The 15,260-nt window shown below is 34.3% G+C and overlaps 1 protein-coding gene across 2 annotated transcripts in view; it reads left to right on the forward strand.

Moving 5' to 3' along the window:
- Positions 1-15,260, forward strand: part of CAAP1 (caspase activity and apoptosis inhibitor 1) — a 51,217-nt gene that overhangs the window by 25,612 nt on the left and 10,345 nt on the right. For both annotated transcript variants that reach the window (XM_082628438.1, XM_082628439.1), the window contains exon 5: positions 6,276-6,349. In XM_082628438.1, the coding sequence (XP_082484564.1) occupies positions 6,276-6,349 (74 nt within the window). The remainder of the gene's footprint in view (positions 1-6,275; positions 6,350-15,260) is intronic.

Below are 15,260 nucleotides of genomic sequence, written 5' to 3' on the forward strand. Positions count from 1 at the left end.
TCTAATACTACCACTTGGAGAACTACTTCTTTAAGTAGGAGAAAGTCTGCATAAATGTAAAGAATGAAGGTTCTAGAGTTAAACTGCCTGCATTTTTAGCAGCAGAACTCCACAGCTTACTATCTCTTTGACCTTTGGCAAGTTAGTTTACCTCTCTGGGCCTGAATTTTCTTGTTTGGGGAATAGGGGTAATAATCAGTACCCACTCATAGGCTTGTGATGAGGATTAAATGGGAAAAGATTGTAAAGTGCTTAGAATAGTACTTGTTGAAATGCATTGAAAAAAATGTTGCTGTATTTGCTTTAGAATTTTTACTTTGAATCACTGAATTTTTACTTTGAGTCACACAATCACTGTTCTTAAAATTCCACTTTACATTGATGAGTATTGGGGATTCCCTTCCCCAAATTCCTTTTATGAAAGCCTAAAGAAAGCAAAAGAATTCATTTGATTTTTTAATTATTATTCTTTACTGTTATTGCTTTTTAAAAACAATTTATTGCGTACAAGTGTCTTTTTCATTTATTACAAACATAGTTTAAATTAAGAGAAAACTATTGTATACATATTTTAAAGCATAAAAGGATTTTTTTTCACAGATGAGATCAATTTATTAAACTGCCATTACTCTGTATGCTAAATTCTTTTAGACATAGTATATGTATTATAAAGGACTTGACTGTGTGCTTTTTGGCTGGTAAAGGGTAATAAATTGGTTATTTATACCCCACTTATGTTCTTGTGTCCTTCTAAATTAGCTGTAATACTTAGACTATTCTGTATAATAAGTTTATCAGAAATAACAGAATACGTTTTTCAGAAAACCTTCATAGAAAGTACTACTAATCATTGACAGTATTGCGACTTTATGCTTAGATAGGACTCCACATTCAAAGTAGTAGGGTATTTGCACATCCTACTTGTGCACCTTTAAATAAAGCACTTATAAAGTGATCTCATACGATTTTTAAAACTGGAAAAGGCTTGAAAGCAGGAATATAGGGATAGAACAAAGAAGAGAACCTCTGTGATTCCCTTTAGTCACTTTTATATAGATTAGAGCCCCCATTTAGAGAATTCACTTATTTACAAAAACTTGGAGTTGTGGGGGGCAGTTTATAGAATGAATTCTTAGAGAATCATGGATCAGAGAAACTGGAGTATGGTAACTGATTTTTGGAATTATGTTATTTGGGGAAAGGAAATGGAAACAAGGGTTAAATTTTGCTATCGTGAGGAATGAGCTTGCTTAGGGAAACACTAGAGATGTGAATTTATTTGCTGTTTGGAAAGGCCCTTTGAGAAAGATTGTTTTGCTCCATTCCATAGTGTTTGAGGGTTACATTTGAGCACTAGGTGATTTCATTTTTCTGACCTTGTTCTAAGACTTCGTGGTACCCCAACTTAAAAAATATTAAAAGTGTAATTTAGATACAAAAATATTAAAAATGTAATTTAGATAAAAGTGTAATTTAGGTTTTTTTTGTTGTTTGTTTTACTATATAGTTATGCGGGTTTGGACAAATTTATCTACCATCACAGCCACAATATAAACCTGTTCCATCATACCCAGAATTTCCCCCATGGCTCTTTGTAGTCCAGTCCTTCTCCTATGTCCAACCCTTGACAACCTGATTTATGTCCTCACACTTTTTCTTTTTCCAGAATGTCATATAGATAAATACAGTATATAGGCTTCTTTCACTTAGCATAATGCATTTGAGATTCACTTATGTTGCTGTGTAGGTAAGTAGTTCCTTCCTTTTCCTTGCTGAGTAGTTGGTATTCCATTGCGTGGGTGAACCACAGTTTGTTTATCCATTCTTCAGTTCAGATAATATAGTAGGCAGAAGAATGACTCTAATCTCCAGAACTTAAGAATGAGTTACTTTATATATTGAGAAGAGGGACTTTGCAGATTTGGTTAAGGTTAAGGACTTTGAGATGGGGAGATTATCCTGGATTATCCAGCTTATCCCAGTCTCATCACACTGAGTTATTAAAAGTGGAAGAGGAAGACAGAAGAGTAGGTCAGAGAGATGTGACATGAGAAGACCTTGACTGGAAGCTGGGTAAGCAGCAAGGCAACAGGGATTTTGGCCCTTACCATCTCAGGGAACAAATTTATGCCAACAATCCAAATGAGCAGGAAATGAATTCTCCCCTAGAGTCTCCAGAAAAGAGTGCAGCCTGTGGACACCTTGGTTTTAGTCCAGTGAGACCCCTCCCAGACTTCTGACCTACAGAACTGTGATACACATTTATGTTGTTGTTTTAAACTATTGACCATATATGTGTTAGATCTGTTTCTGTACTCTATTCTGTTTTATTAATCCAGATGTTTATCCTTTCTCTAATACCATTACTATCTTGGTTACTGTAGCTTTTTACTTTTGAAATGTGATAGTGTGCATCCTTAAACTTGGTTATTCTTTTTCAAAATTGTTTTGGCTCCTCTAGTTTCTTTGCCTGTCTCTTATTTTTAATAGTAGAAAGCTCATAACATGATAAGCTGGCATCATTCAGCCTCTAGTTTTACTCCCAGGATAGTGGAGAGAACCAAGGGTTATATCTGTCGTTAGGCCAGTTTGCCTGATTCTTTGTTAGCTGACTTTTTCCAAAATGGGAGGAATCCTTCTGGTTTGGTTCTCTCTTTATCCTTCTGTTGAGGTCTCTTCCCAGTATTTTTCTTTTGGACAAGAAATTGATTTTTTTTTTTTCTGTTTAGCAATATATTTTAAACCTTAGTAATTCACATGTGTGGTTGTTCTTGATTAAGTCCTACAGATCTCCCCAGTGTATTACTCTGATTTTAAAAAACAAATTCATTGGAGTTATAAGAAAACATCAAGTGTAGAACCATATTTGGAGTAAAAGAAAGAAAGTTGGACTGATGTTGGTTTGAGAACTTAAATCCCAAGGATAGATATAGGGCTCTTTTATAATTCAAGGCCAAGATTGTAAATTAAGGTGCTTTAAGGAGCATTGCAAATGGGAGAAGAGAATTGGGGAAATAAAAACTGGCTTTTATTTTTCTTAATGGAAAAGACTACAAAAAGCATCGCAAGATTCTTAACCCAAGCCAGATTTTTTAGTGTGTTCCTTCCCTCCCCCCTTTTTTCTCTTCACCTCTTCTCTGTCCAGTTGTTATAAAATTCTTATATGGTTTTAAAGCGTTTGATAGAAATATTTAAATGTCATTTAAATATAAATTGGAATTCCTTTAGTTTTCCTAACTCTGACACTTAGTATGTTTTATTATGTTGGGGAAGACATAATTTTCTTACACTTTAAGACATTTCCTTTTTTGTTTCCATCTTGCCTTTTATGCTCTTTAGTGAAAATCTTTAAATTGCATTACAGAACTCTGAATGTGTATGATAATTTTAGTTGCAAATCTATGTCTTGGAAAAATTAAAATTCCAAACTATTTTCTGGAGCATTTTTTCAGCTTCAGATGATACTGATGTAAAAGCATCTAGCTTTTCACTTTTCAGCCACAAGATGGTGTACTGCCTCTACTGTCTGAAGTTTTTTTTGGTGACTTTCTTCAACAGCCTGATCAAATCCAACTTAAAAGAAAACAGAACATTATAAACATTCACTTTGGGCAGTAAAAAAATTTGTTTATGACGGCAGATAGTCTTTATAGAGGGGTCCAGTTTTATTTGAAGGGGATTCAAGGAGCTTTCACAGAGAAAATCAAATAATGCATAAAATAATGTATTTCCCTACATTATTATTAATTTAAATTTTTTATTTGGAAATAATTTCAGAATTATTAAAATGTTGCAGGAATAAGAATAGTACAAGAAACATACATATATCCTTTACGTGGATTTACCTATTATTAACACTTAGTCCCATTTGCACACCTTCTCTTTATATACTTGTATATTTTCTTCTGAAACATTTGAGGCTAAGTTACATACATCATGACACTTTACCTCTAAATACTACATTGTACTTTTCCTAAAATAGTGATTTTTTTTCATATAACCACAATATATTGTTAACTTCAGTAAATTCAGCTTTAGTAAATTTAACATTGATACTTTTATCCAATCTGCCATCAGTATTTTTGTTTGTCACTTGATTCAGTAATATCCTTTATAATATTTTCCCCCTCCAGTTGAGCAGTCTCAAGTCACTTATAACATTTAATTGTCATGACTCTTTAGCCTCCTTTAACCTGGAATATTTCCACAGCCTTTCTTTGTCTTTTATATTGACTTTAACTCCCCTCCCTCTTTTTAATAGAACATTACTCATTTCCACTTGCGGTTTGTCTGATGATTCCTCATGATATAGGTTATACATTCTCAGCTATACTATTGCGTGAGTGATTTTGTGTCTTTATTAGGTATTGCATATGCCCATGGTCCTTTTTTTTTTTTTTTTTTTTTTTTTTTTTGCGGTATGCGGGCCTCTCACTGTTGTGGCCTCCCCCGTTGCGGAGCACAGGCTCCGGATGCACAGGCCCAGCGGCCATGGCTCACGGGCCCAGCCGCTCCGCGGCATATGGGATCCTCCCAGACCGGGGCACGAACCCGTATCCCCTGCATCGGCAGGCGGACTCTCAACCACTGCGCCACCAGGGAGGCCCTGCCCATGGTCCTTTTAATGGTGATGTTACATTATGTTTTTGTTCAGGTCATTTTTTTTTAAAGTTAGGTCTATGTGTTTAGAAGAGAAATAAGTGCCATTCAGGTATAAGAGCAAACAAACATTTTCTGTAAAGGAATATACTTAAAAATAGATTAATGTTCCCAGTAGGTAAAATCTAATTTGACGTAAGGCTTGAGGTGGCATATTTTAACTTTATTCTTTGCAAAGCTTTTTTTTTTTTTTTTCCTCTTTTTTTTGGCTGCGTAGGGTCGTCGTTGCTGTGCTTGGGCTTTCTTTAGTGGCGGCGAGCGGGGGCTACTCTTCGTTGCAGTGGCTTCTCTTGCCATGGGCACTAGGCACGCAGGCTTCAGTAGTTGTGGCTCGTGGACTCTAGAGCACAGGCTCAGTAGTTGTGGCGCACTGGCTTAGTTGCTTCGTGACATGTGGGATCTTCCTGGACCAGGGATCGAACCCTTGTCCTCTGAATTGATAAGCAGATTCTTAACCACTGTGCCACCAGGGAAGTCCCCTTTGCAAAGCTTTTAATGTGGTATATTGGCATTTAATCTGCCCCTAGATTACCAGGGTGTGTTGTTGATATCTTCCTTGGGATCTGCTAGTCATTCTGGTGAAAGAATAAAATCTGAGTAGGCGACATTAGACAGAAAGAAAGATAAAAAATGGAACTATCTAAATTATAAATCTCTAAGATGTCATAATACCAAGTTAAATATTTTCATAGTTTCTATTTGAGTTTGTACTTGCATTAGTAAAGTTTTAATACAGAACAAACTTATAAGTGCCAAATGTGTTGACTGTAAAGAAAATTGTAAACTTCTCAAAGAAATGATCACAAGTCTTTATCCTTTAGTTATTTGAGGGATTTGTTATTAAGTGGATATAAAAAGTTCTGTGAATACGAAAATTTCCTAGATATTTCTAGTATGTTAGTCTTAGGGTGTGTATAAAAATTCTCAGAAGGTAATAGATATGTATTTTAAAGAAAATAGTTATTTTGAATATTTACAATAATTAATGTCTTGACTTTTGCTGTAAAGTATTTGTAACATCAATATTATGATGGTATAATGCTCTCTAAGAAAGAGTATTAGTTTAGTTTACAGCTCTTTTGCAGAAATAGTGAATCAAGAACTTTTTTTATGGCATGATCTTATACATAATCCGTTTACTTTGATTACATATGTATATTACAAATAAGATATGTATTTTCCACATCCTGTAGACACCAAAGCATTTGAGGTATGAAATTAGATGAATATAAAATAATTTGAATGCCAGAGTGCCCATTAAATTTAACAGTTGAACTTGAAAAATTACTAGATTCTTCTGTGAGTTATGATTTCTCCCATCAGCTACCCTGCAGAGTATTGGAAGGGAGAGAAAATTAACCTCGGTATTCATTCCAGGTTTGTCGCTTGATTTTACAAAGTATACTACTTAAATTGGTAGTAGTTTATAGCCACTGCTTCTGACACTTGTATACATGTTTCTGAGTTTCCAGAATGTACTGATTGGTACCCTGGGGGCTGAGAAGAATTCAGTGTCTCTTCTCAAGTGTATAACTTAATTCTAGGAACCTCAGCAGTAAATATTATTTCATTGAATAATGTTTAAAAAATTGTTTTTATTTATTTTCATTCCTCAGACAAGACATCTGTATAGATTCTACTTCATCCCTGAGAGAGAACAAGCAACCTGAAGGTTTGGAATTAAAACAAGGTATGGATCACGTACTTAACTTTTTCTGTAACATTTTACCTGAAAATTAGAAGCATTTTACCAATAATAAATTTTCACAGTCTTCCAGTTTGCGCCCATTTTATAGATAGGGAAACAAAATAGTTTATTTAGTCTAAGATCAAGAGTAAGATATACATCCTTTATTTCATGACTCCTTTAGCCATTGGAGTGGTTCTGTCTTAGTGCTGTATGGTTACAGATGCCAACAGAAAGGTGTCATTTTTGAATAGTTTTAATTCAGTAATCTATTATATATTCTCACCTCCAAGATACTGTAGCTATGTTAACTGGATAGCTTTGGGTTGTATATGGGGAAAAAAGTTTTATAGAGTAACTTTTTTCTGTCTTTTTTTTTGCTAGATATTTTATCCTTGTTTACTTTCTTCCTCATATATTATTTTCTATAAATCAGTAATTTTTGACACCAGCTAACAGAAGTAAAATGGCAGTTGTTATTTATTCAAGCTAGGCAGATGAATAGAGCTAATCTTTTAGATGTCTTTTTTTGTTGTTGTTTTTTTCTCATGCCTAGTAGGGAAAACTGAATGTAAAAATAAATTTTTATTAGTTAGTCAAAGATTACCTCATATTTTTCCATTTTCCTGATAAAAATTACTTCAGAGCAGTGAGAATCTGTTGCAGCCAAGAGGGTTATGTTTTTTATTTTGTAGGCAACTAGTCTTTGATGGCTAAGAATAGTTTCTCTAAAACTTGAATCATAAGAACTTATTTGGTAGAGAGAAACAGGTCATCAGTTTACTTAGGCAGAATTTCTTTTTTTAAGCCATGGCCTGTACTACTCATGTTTAATTAAGAAAGGGAGGGACTTCCCTGGTGGCACAGTAAGTAAGAATCCACCTGCCAGTGCAGGGGACACAGGTTCGATCCCTGGTCCCGGAAGATCCCACATGCTGCAGAGCAACTAAGCCCATGCACCGCAACTACTGAGCCTGCTCTCTAGAGCCCGCAGGCCACAACTACTGAGCTCTTGTGCCACAACTACTGAAGCCCACGTGCCTAGAGCCTGTGCTCTGCAACAAGAGAAGCCACCATAATGAGAAGCCTGCACACCGCAATGAAGAGTAGCCCCCGCTCGCTGCAACAAGAGAAAGCCCGCATGCAGCAACGAAGACCCAATGCATTCAAAAATAAATAAATTAAATAAATAAATTAAAAACAAAAAAAATGTGTATTTAAAAAAAAGAAAAAGGAAAAACATTGATTAATTAATTTTGTGATTCCTTCAGTTTATATGTAGTGAGAACAAAATCTAGATTTTCTATAATTCTAACTTACGTACTCTGGTGTTTATAAATATTTCTGATGATTTTGAGAATTCCAGTGCCAGACAAAATTGCATCTTTGTGCCCTTACTCCTTCTTAGCACCCCCACAGACAGAAACTCAGATTCATAGTTTTATTTACATTTGTTTGTCGTGTATCAATACATGCCAAGCACACATCGTTTCCATATGATGTAGTCATGGTCATTTAACTCTTATGCCCCATGTGTAATTTGACAGCACTGCTATTGTTTATGCCTTTGTTCTGTTCTTTGCATTTAATGAGCAGGAGGTGTGGAGACTGTGCTATTAAATGTATCTGTGGAGAGAAGAATGCCTTATATGTATACGTACAGCTGATTCACTTTGTTTTGCAACAGAAACTAACACAACATTGTAAAGCAATTATACTCCAATAAAGGTGTTAAAAAAATCCTGAAAAATAAATTTAAAAAACGAATGCCATATAAAGGATAGAGAAGTCTAGAATGGGCAGGTTGATTCCAGTTCCCAGGGAAAAAGGAATGGAGACCTCATTGTGCAAATTAGCCAGTGCTGCCCTCCAAGGGAAGGGGTTTTTCTGCTCCTGTGTTCAGGCACCTGGAGCTCTCTTCAGAATCCCCTTCCTGGTGCTAACAGCCTATTTTGCTGTGATTTTTTTTTTTTTTATGGTAACTTCAGTCATTGGAAAATTAGCGATGGAGGTGAAGGAGGAGAGAAAAATAACTCAGTAACCAGATATCACAAAGCCTAGTTTTTTATGCTCAGGAGCCTTTATAGACACTCTTGGGTTCTCACCTCAGCATCAGAAACATCAAGAACACACTGTCAACAGTAAGTGACAGCAAGCAGAGGAGAGGAAACAGGAGATCCAAGCACAGCAGTTACCATTGTGCAGTGCAGTTCATGTTCATACTGTAACTAAATTTGTAGAAAATGGTTAAATTAAATTTCAACTCTTTTTAGAAAGCAGGGAAATAAGTGAAGTCTTTTAGAAAAATGCCTATGAAATGGTTAAAATTTTAAATTTTGTTGCATAATGGGATAAACGTAAGTTATTTAGAAGATTCAATTATATAGAACTTTTTACAGACAAATATTAGTATAGCTGAAATCTGAACCAGATAGTAACTAACTTGCTTAGAGTTAACCAAGAAGGTGAAGTACCCCAGAAAACAAATCCTGACAGGCTCAGTAAAGATTATTGCGTTTATTTTAAATGAACTAATATTGTCTGTTTTTAATATGCAGAACTTTCAAAATTGATTTAATATTATCTGTAACTTTCTATTTTTGCTCACAGTTATTAGCTCAATAAAAACAGAGCATAATTCTCCTTGTGAATGCGTTGTCATTTTATTGAATGGCTTGACCATTTAAGAAAATTCATTGAAGCTCACTTAGTACTAAAGTAACCCTTTGCTCAGTAGACCAAAATATAAAGCAGCATTGAATTTTCTCTTTGTTCTTTCAGGATAAAATAAATCTTATATGCCCTATTAATGGTATATGATATTGAAAAGTTATTTAAATTATATTTTCAGTTTTTTCAGTTTCTAAAATACTCAATATTGAGAAACAGTGACTATGAATTAGGTAAATTGAAATTGGCATTTCTTTGTCTAGTACTGGTATTATTTATCTTATCGATAGGAAATTTATTTATGAAACTGGCTGTGCTGAAGGTGAGTATCAGATTGTACACGAACTTTCACCTTCACTCTGCAAACATTATTTAAATATAAATATAATCTACTAGTTGATTGATTGGTCCTGTAGTAAAATAGGATTAGGATTAGTGTCCTAAGTCATTCATTTTTAGCAGGAGGGTAGTTGTATAAGAATGGTTTATATAAATTTTCTAAATTAGTCATTTGTGCTACAGTTAAGAAAAAATGAAACCGCTGTTTGTCAAAGGTATTTAATGCATAGAAAATACTTTTAAAATATCAAACAAATCTTTGCTAATCTTAATGAATTCTCTTCTATATATTTATCTATAAATAAATAAATTTAAGACATTTAGTAATACTAAAACAATTTAAATTTTTGCTTTAAAGTTTACAACTGGGGTAAACTGTAATTTTGCAAATTATTCTCCTTTGTAACTTCAAGAATTAAACTCTTATGTTTGCATTCCTTCTTGGAAATTGTTATGAGAAACTTTTTTTTACTATACATGATTAAATAGCTAAGTTAAAATTGTGTATTTAGGTTGACGAGAAGAGTTGAGGTTTATAGTAGTCCCTTTAAAATATTTGAAGGGCTGTTAAATAGAAGACTGATTAGGCTTGTTCTGTATTGAGAATTTGAGAATAAAAGCAGGGCCAGTAGATAAGGTTATCATTAAACATGTTTGGATCGATTTATTTATTTCAAATAATCAGATATATCAGAAAATGCATTGGGCTGCCTTCTGAGATACATCCCTATTGCTGAAGGTGTTTGAACACAGGTTGCACAAATGGCCACTTGGTGGTGCTGTTGTAGAGCAGATTCTCGCAATGTTTAAATATTTGGATGTTTGGCCTGGATCTTGAAGTTCCTTTCTATCAGATTTTCTAAGGAACAGGGCCTAGAGCAGTGTCTGCACTTGTGAAGAGTGCTTCTTAGTAACTGTTTTATTAAATTGTTTAATGGAAGAAGAATGAGATATACAATTTTTTCTATCTCTACATTTTTCTATTAGAGAAAAAGATGCTTGATTTTTTAGTCTTTAAGCTGTATGATGGTTCCTTAAGATGCATTCATTTGAATACAGTTATAAAAGTAAGTAATGTAACCACATGGTGTATAAAATGATTAAAATTAATAAGACATTGACTACATTTTACTCTGAATCTTTTACATTAACTTTCTCATGTGAAAATTATTCCTCTTTTCTATTAGAGAAAGATGTGCAAACACACACACAAAATGCACAGACTTTTGCTGTGGTTAGACTCAAATCTTGTCACTTTTTTTTTTTTTTAAGTAATGTAGTTGCCTCATGCAGTTATATTTCGGCCTTCTAGTTCAAGAGTTAATGAATGATAGGACTTCCCTGATGGCTCAGTGGTTAAGAATCCTGGCGTAGAGTGCAGGGCACACAGGTTTGATCCCTGGTCTCGGAAGATCCCACATGCCGCAGAGCAACTAAGCCTGTCTGCCACAACTACTGAGCCTGTGCTCTAGAGCCTGCAAGCCACAGCTACTGGAGCCTGTGTGCCACAACTACTGAAGCCCACGTGCCTAGAGCCAGTGCTTTGCAACAGGAGAAGCCACTGCAACGAGAAGCCTGCATGCCGCAAAAAGAGTAGCCCCTGCTTACAGCAACTAGAGAAAGCCTGCGTACTGCAATGAAGACCCAACGCAGCCAAAAATAAATAAATAAATAAATAAATAAATAAATAAATAAATAAATAAATAAAAAACAGTTAATGAATGATAGACAGCTTTAAGAATTACCTTGTTGAGAGCTTCAAGAATTTGAAACGTAGACTTTAATAGGGGAAAATTGTTTTCAGTGGTTAAACCATGTGATGAAAGTTTAGATAGGTATTTTCTTTGGGCTTCTTTCAGCCTTTCAGACCACTGGTTAGCACAGTGTAATTATACACACTCCCTGGGAATGAAAGATGAAAATACTAGAGCTTCTAAAGTAAATAAATACATATATAAACTTATATATTTAAACCTCTCCCTTTTAAAATGTTCAGTTACATGTATGTAATTGTTCATATTAATTATGTATTAATTTATAAGTAAATAAAAAAATATGTAGTTGGACAGGTACTTAAAAATGTTTTCACTGATAGGTTTATGAAAATAATGAAGTTGCGAGACCACTCTTTTAGACTATTATAAAGGATTGATGGTGGCCATAATGTATTCATTTATTACTTCAAAAAAATTCAATTTTATATGGGATATTTTCCATCATTTAGCAAAGATTAAATGTAAAATTATGTGAGACTATTTGAGTCCTTAAGGTGAGAGAGAAATGGAAAAACTCAATTTTTGTTCTTATTGCTTCTGTTGTTGTTCTGAGGTAGTACTGCACTAGGAGAAGGGAAGGTAGGTATGGAGAGGGACTAGAATAAAAAAGAATGAAGAAATCAGTTTGCAGTTACAAAGGGGTTGAGTATTGCTGAAAAGAACTTTACAACCATGAAGGAATAAGTACAAGTTATAAAAAAATTGAAAAGATAATGAGAAAAATGTCATCAGAGACTTTTATTGCACTGTAAAGGAAGAGAGAATGAAGATCATCAGTTAATTAAGTAGCATTTGTAGGCCAAAAGTTTTACGTGAAGAAGTTTGGATTGGCAGATGAGCTCTGTGCTGCCTCTTCCTTTGAAAACCAAAATTGCAGGTAGGCGTGTTAGAGAGCTGAGGGGAAACTGAAAAGAAAGTGTTAGAAGTCTGTTCTGGAGTTGGAAGCAGAGAAGCATGTGTACTACTGATTTGTTTTCAAAGTTTGAGTCTTAATTCCTTTCCTTCTTGCCCTTGATTATCTCCTTGACTGGCTCTAACAAATAAGTATTCACAGAATGCAGCTTTTCAACACGAGTTAACTTCTTTAAAAGATTTTTAAAAACTTATTCTGGGGAAATGTTATCCAATTCAGCAATTGGTGAAGTAAAAAGAGATTGTGGTGTAACCATCGGTGTGGCATAAGAATTTATATTTCTTTTCTCATTCCTTTGAGCTTTTTCACAAGTTATTACCAGCAATGACAACAACATGATCCTCCCTGCTTTTTAATTTGTCTCTTTCTATGAGTAGTAGTTGAATGAAAGGGTAAAAATTATATTTTATATGGCAAATTAGCCCATACTGTTCCTGTACCTTTTGAAGGCCCCTCTGTTGCATTTGAATGTGAGACTTTTCTGGATTAAAAAAAAAAAGTAAACTGTTAAGGTTTTTGGATGCATAATGCTCTGTGTGTTTTTTATCAAGAATGAAATTATGAATTTGCTTCAGTATTCTGAGAGAAATGTTTATTTCCATGTTTCTTTAAATTGTACTCATTTTAAACATTCTATCTTGTGATGCATTTCATAGGATCCTAGACACACCCTTACGGGAGCTACTTTGGAGGTTGCATACTCCAACCCTTCCTCAGATGTTTGGATCCTCTGTGTTTTTCAGCCCCTATGTTCTCATCCAGTTCATTGGGAAAAGTACCTCCTTATATAGAAGCGCTGCTACCAAAAGAAAGATAGTAAATACTAGGCTTGAAATCAGTTTTGTTAACAGTTCCTGTTTTATATACCTCACACCTAGCCTATGATTTAATCAGCCATTTTGGTTGCCACATCATATAGTTGATACATATGGAGCTTGTAGTTAACAAGCTTTATTTTTATTTTTAAAAACTAATACTTGTAATTTTTTTGAACAGCTTTAAATTAGGTTTACAAAAAATTGAGTGCAAAGTACAGAGCTCCTGTATACCCACTTACCACCACTTCTCCCAGTTTCCCATATTATCATCTTGCATTAGTGTGGTAAATTTGTTAAAATTGATGAGGCATATTAACACATTATTACTAACTAAAGTCCATAGTTGCCTGTTTATTTACTTCTGTTGTAACACTGCCCAATAATTAATAATTGTTTTCAATTCAAGAAGCATTTATGAGTACCTAAATTTAGGTACTTAAGGTAAAGGATTGTGTCTTAGGATTCTTTAAGTCTTTACTGCTTGTCTATATTGGGTACTCATATTCTTTTGAATGAGTAAGTGGATGGATAGATGACTAAAAGAATTCCTTCTTTCTCTTCTGTCCTGTCCAGTATGTACCAGGTTCTTAAAAAGAAGATAGAAATGAAATAGAATATTAGTTATATTTACCTATTAATATTCTACCACCTACCCCAAAGAGTGAGTTGCTTATAAGCTTGTTTTTCTTTCTGGTCTTAACAAAACTGAGCCATGTTTTGGTTTGTTTCCCTTAGCCTTTAGCTTTGTTTATATTGCTTGTATAGATTCATACCAGTCTTTTATATTAAGCATTGATCATGTGCCCTTTATAAAATATGTGGTCATCATAGAGATTCTTCTGTAGCTTATATTTCTCTGGATATTTCCTCATTAGGGTAATTAATGTTTGGGTAGAGTTTTATTTTTGAGCATCTTCCTACACTCTTGAACTGTCCTTCTCCATGAGATTATCTTTTTTCCAACCATTCTGAAAACATACAGGACACTTTTTACTGCATTTTCCACCTTCAGTACCATATACTCTAAGGTGACGTAGTTATTTTTTCCAAAGACTCTCACTACTTCCACATATTTTCTTTTATGGAAAGAATTAGGGTGAAACTGACAGTTTTCATTATTTTTCCTACTTCTTTAATGAAAGTGTTTTTAGTTTTAGGGTAGGATTTCTATGTTTTATGAAATGCACTACCACTTTTTTGCCATACTGATAATGACTGGCTGCTTTCTGCATGAGTATATAAAAGATACTTTTACATTATCTAAAATTAGAATCAAGTCTTTAGTATCTCTTTGTAAGCTTATATTTATATTTAAACTAAAGCAATGTCACATGAAACATGGCATATTGTGAAGTAGATGATGAGTTTAAGAACACCTTCCTTGGATGGGCAGATTGTCGAGCACTGAGATGTTACTAGCAGAGAATATTTGAGTGTGATGCCCTTTTAAATTCATAAGTTCCAACAAATCTTTGGAGAACAGTTGCCTGATTTTAAACAGCAGTGCTTGTAAATACACCACTCTGTCTTCATTTTTAACCCCTTTGTATGTTTTCATATTAGAAGCCTGTTTAATCAAATGATAGGAGAAATGATGAATGACATTTAAAAATATGTTCTTCCTGTTTACTTTCAGATTACTAGAGGAAGGGTAGTCAGGAATCTCTCATGTGTTAGCCTGTTATTGTACCCCAGTGTGACCCCAAAATATTTACTTACCTGATCCATTGTGAAAGGCTGGCAGGAGGTTTCTATTATGCTTTTTATCCTGGAATGGTGATGTCTTCAGAGGCAGTAATTTTGGGTACTACCCTTTTCTATATTCTCACGTCTGCGTTTTATTCTGTTAGGCTCACATATTGTACTGAGTTTAGATCTAATACTTTGCCTTTGTCCATTCTGTCCCCCACACTTGGAGTTTCCTCCCCTGTCAATATCACCTGTTAGATTCTAAGACCTACTTAATAATACATGTCTGTAAAGATCTCCTTGACTTTTCACTATTGCTTTATATACTGTGATATTCTATTATACTTTATATTGTACAATTTAGCATTTTAAAGTGTGATGTTCATATTTTAAGCATCCTCAAGCACCATGAAGGCAAAACCTGTGTCTTAAATCCTGCCACACATATTTAGTCTACACTACCTGTGGCATTTTGTAAGGCCTACTTCTGTGGCCTTTACAGCACATATGTAAATAGATACTGAGTGAATATTTATTGATTCTTGGACTAATCTCTGGATTCGTGGTTCTTAAAAGTTAGGTTTACAGGCTAGCAGACAATCACTTATCCAGAGTTTAATGGATAGTTCAAGGGGTTTGGTAGAATACTAGACAGTTTTTCTGTATTAAATTGTTTGCATTTTCTTTTTTATGAGTAATAGTTTGTTAAT

Source organism: Mesoplodon mirus, assembly GCF_964341445.2.
Source record: "Mesoplodon mirus genome assembly, chromosome: 1".
Taxonomy (NCBI): domain Eukaryota; kingdom Metazoa; phylum Chordata; class Mammalia; order Artiodactyla; family Ziphiidae; genus Mesoplodon; species Mesoplodon mirus.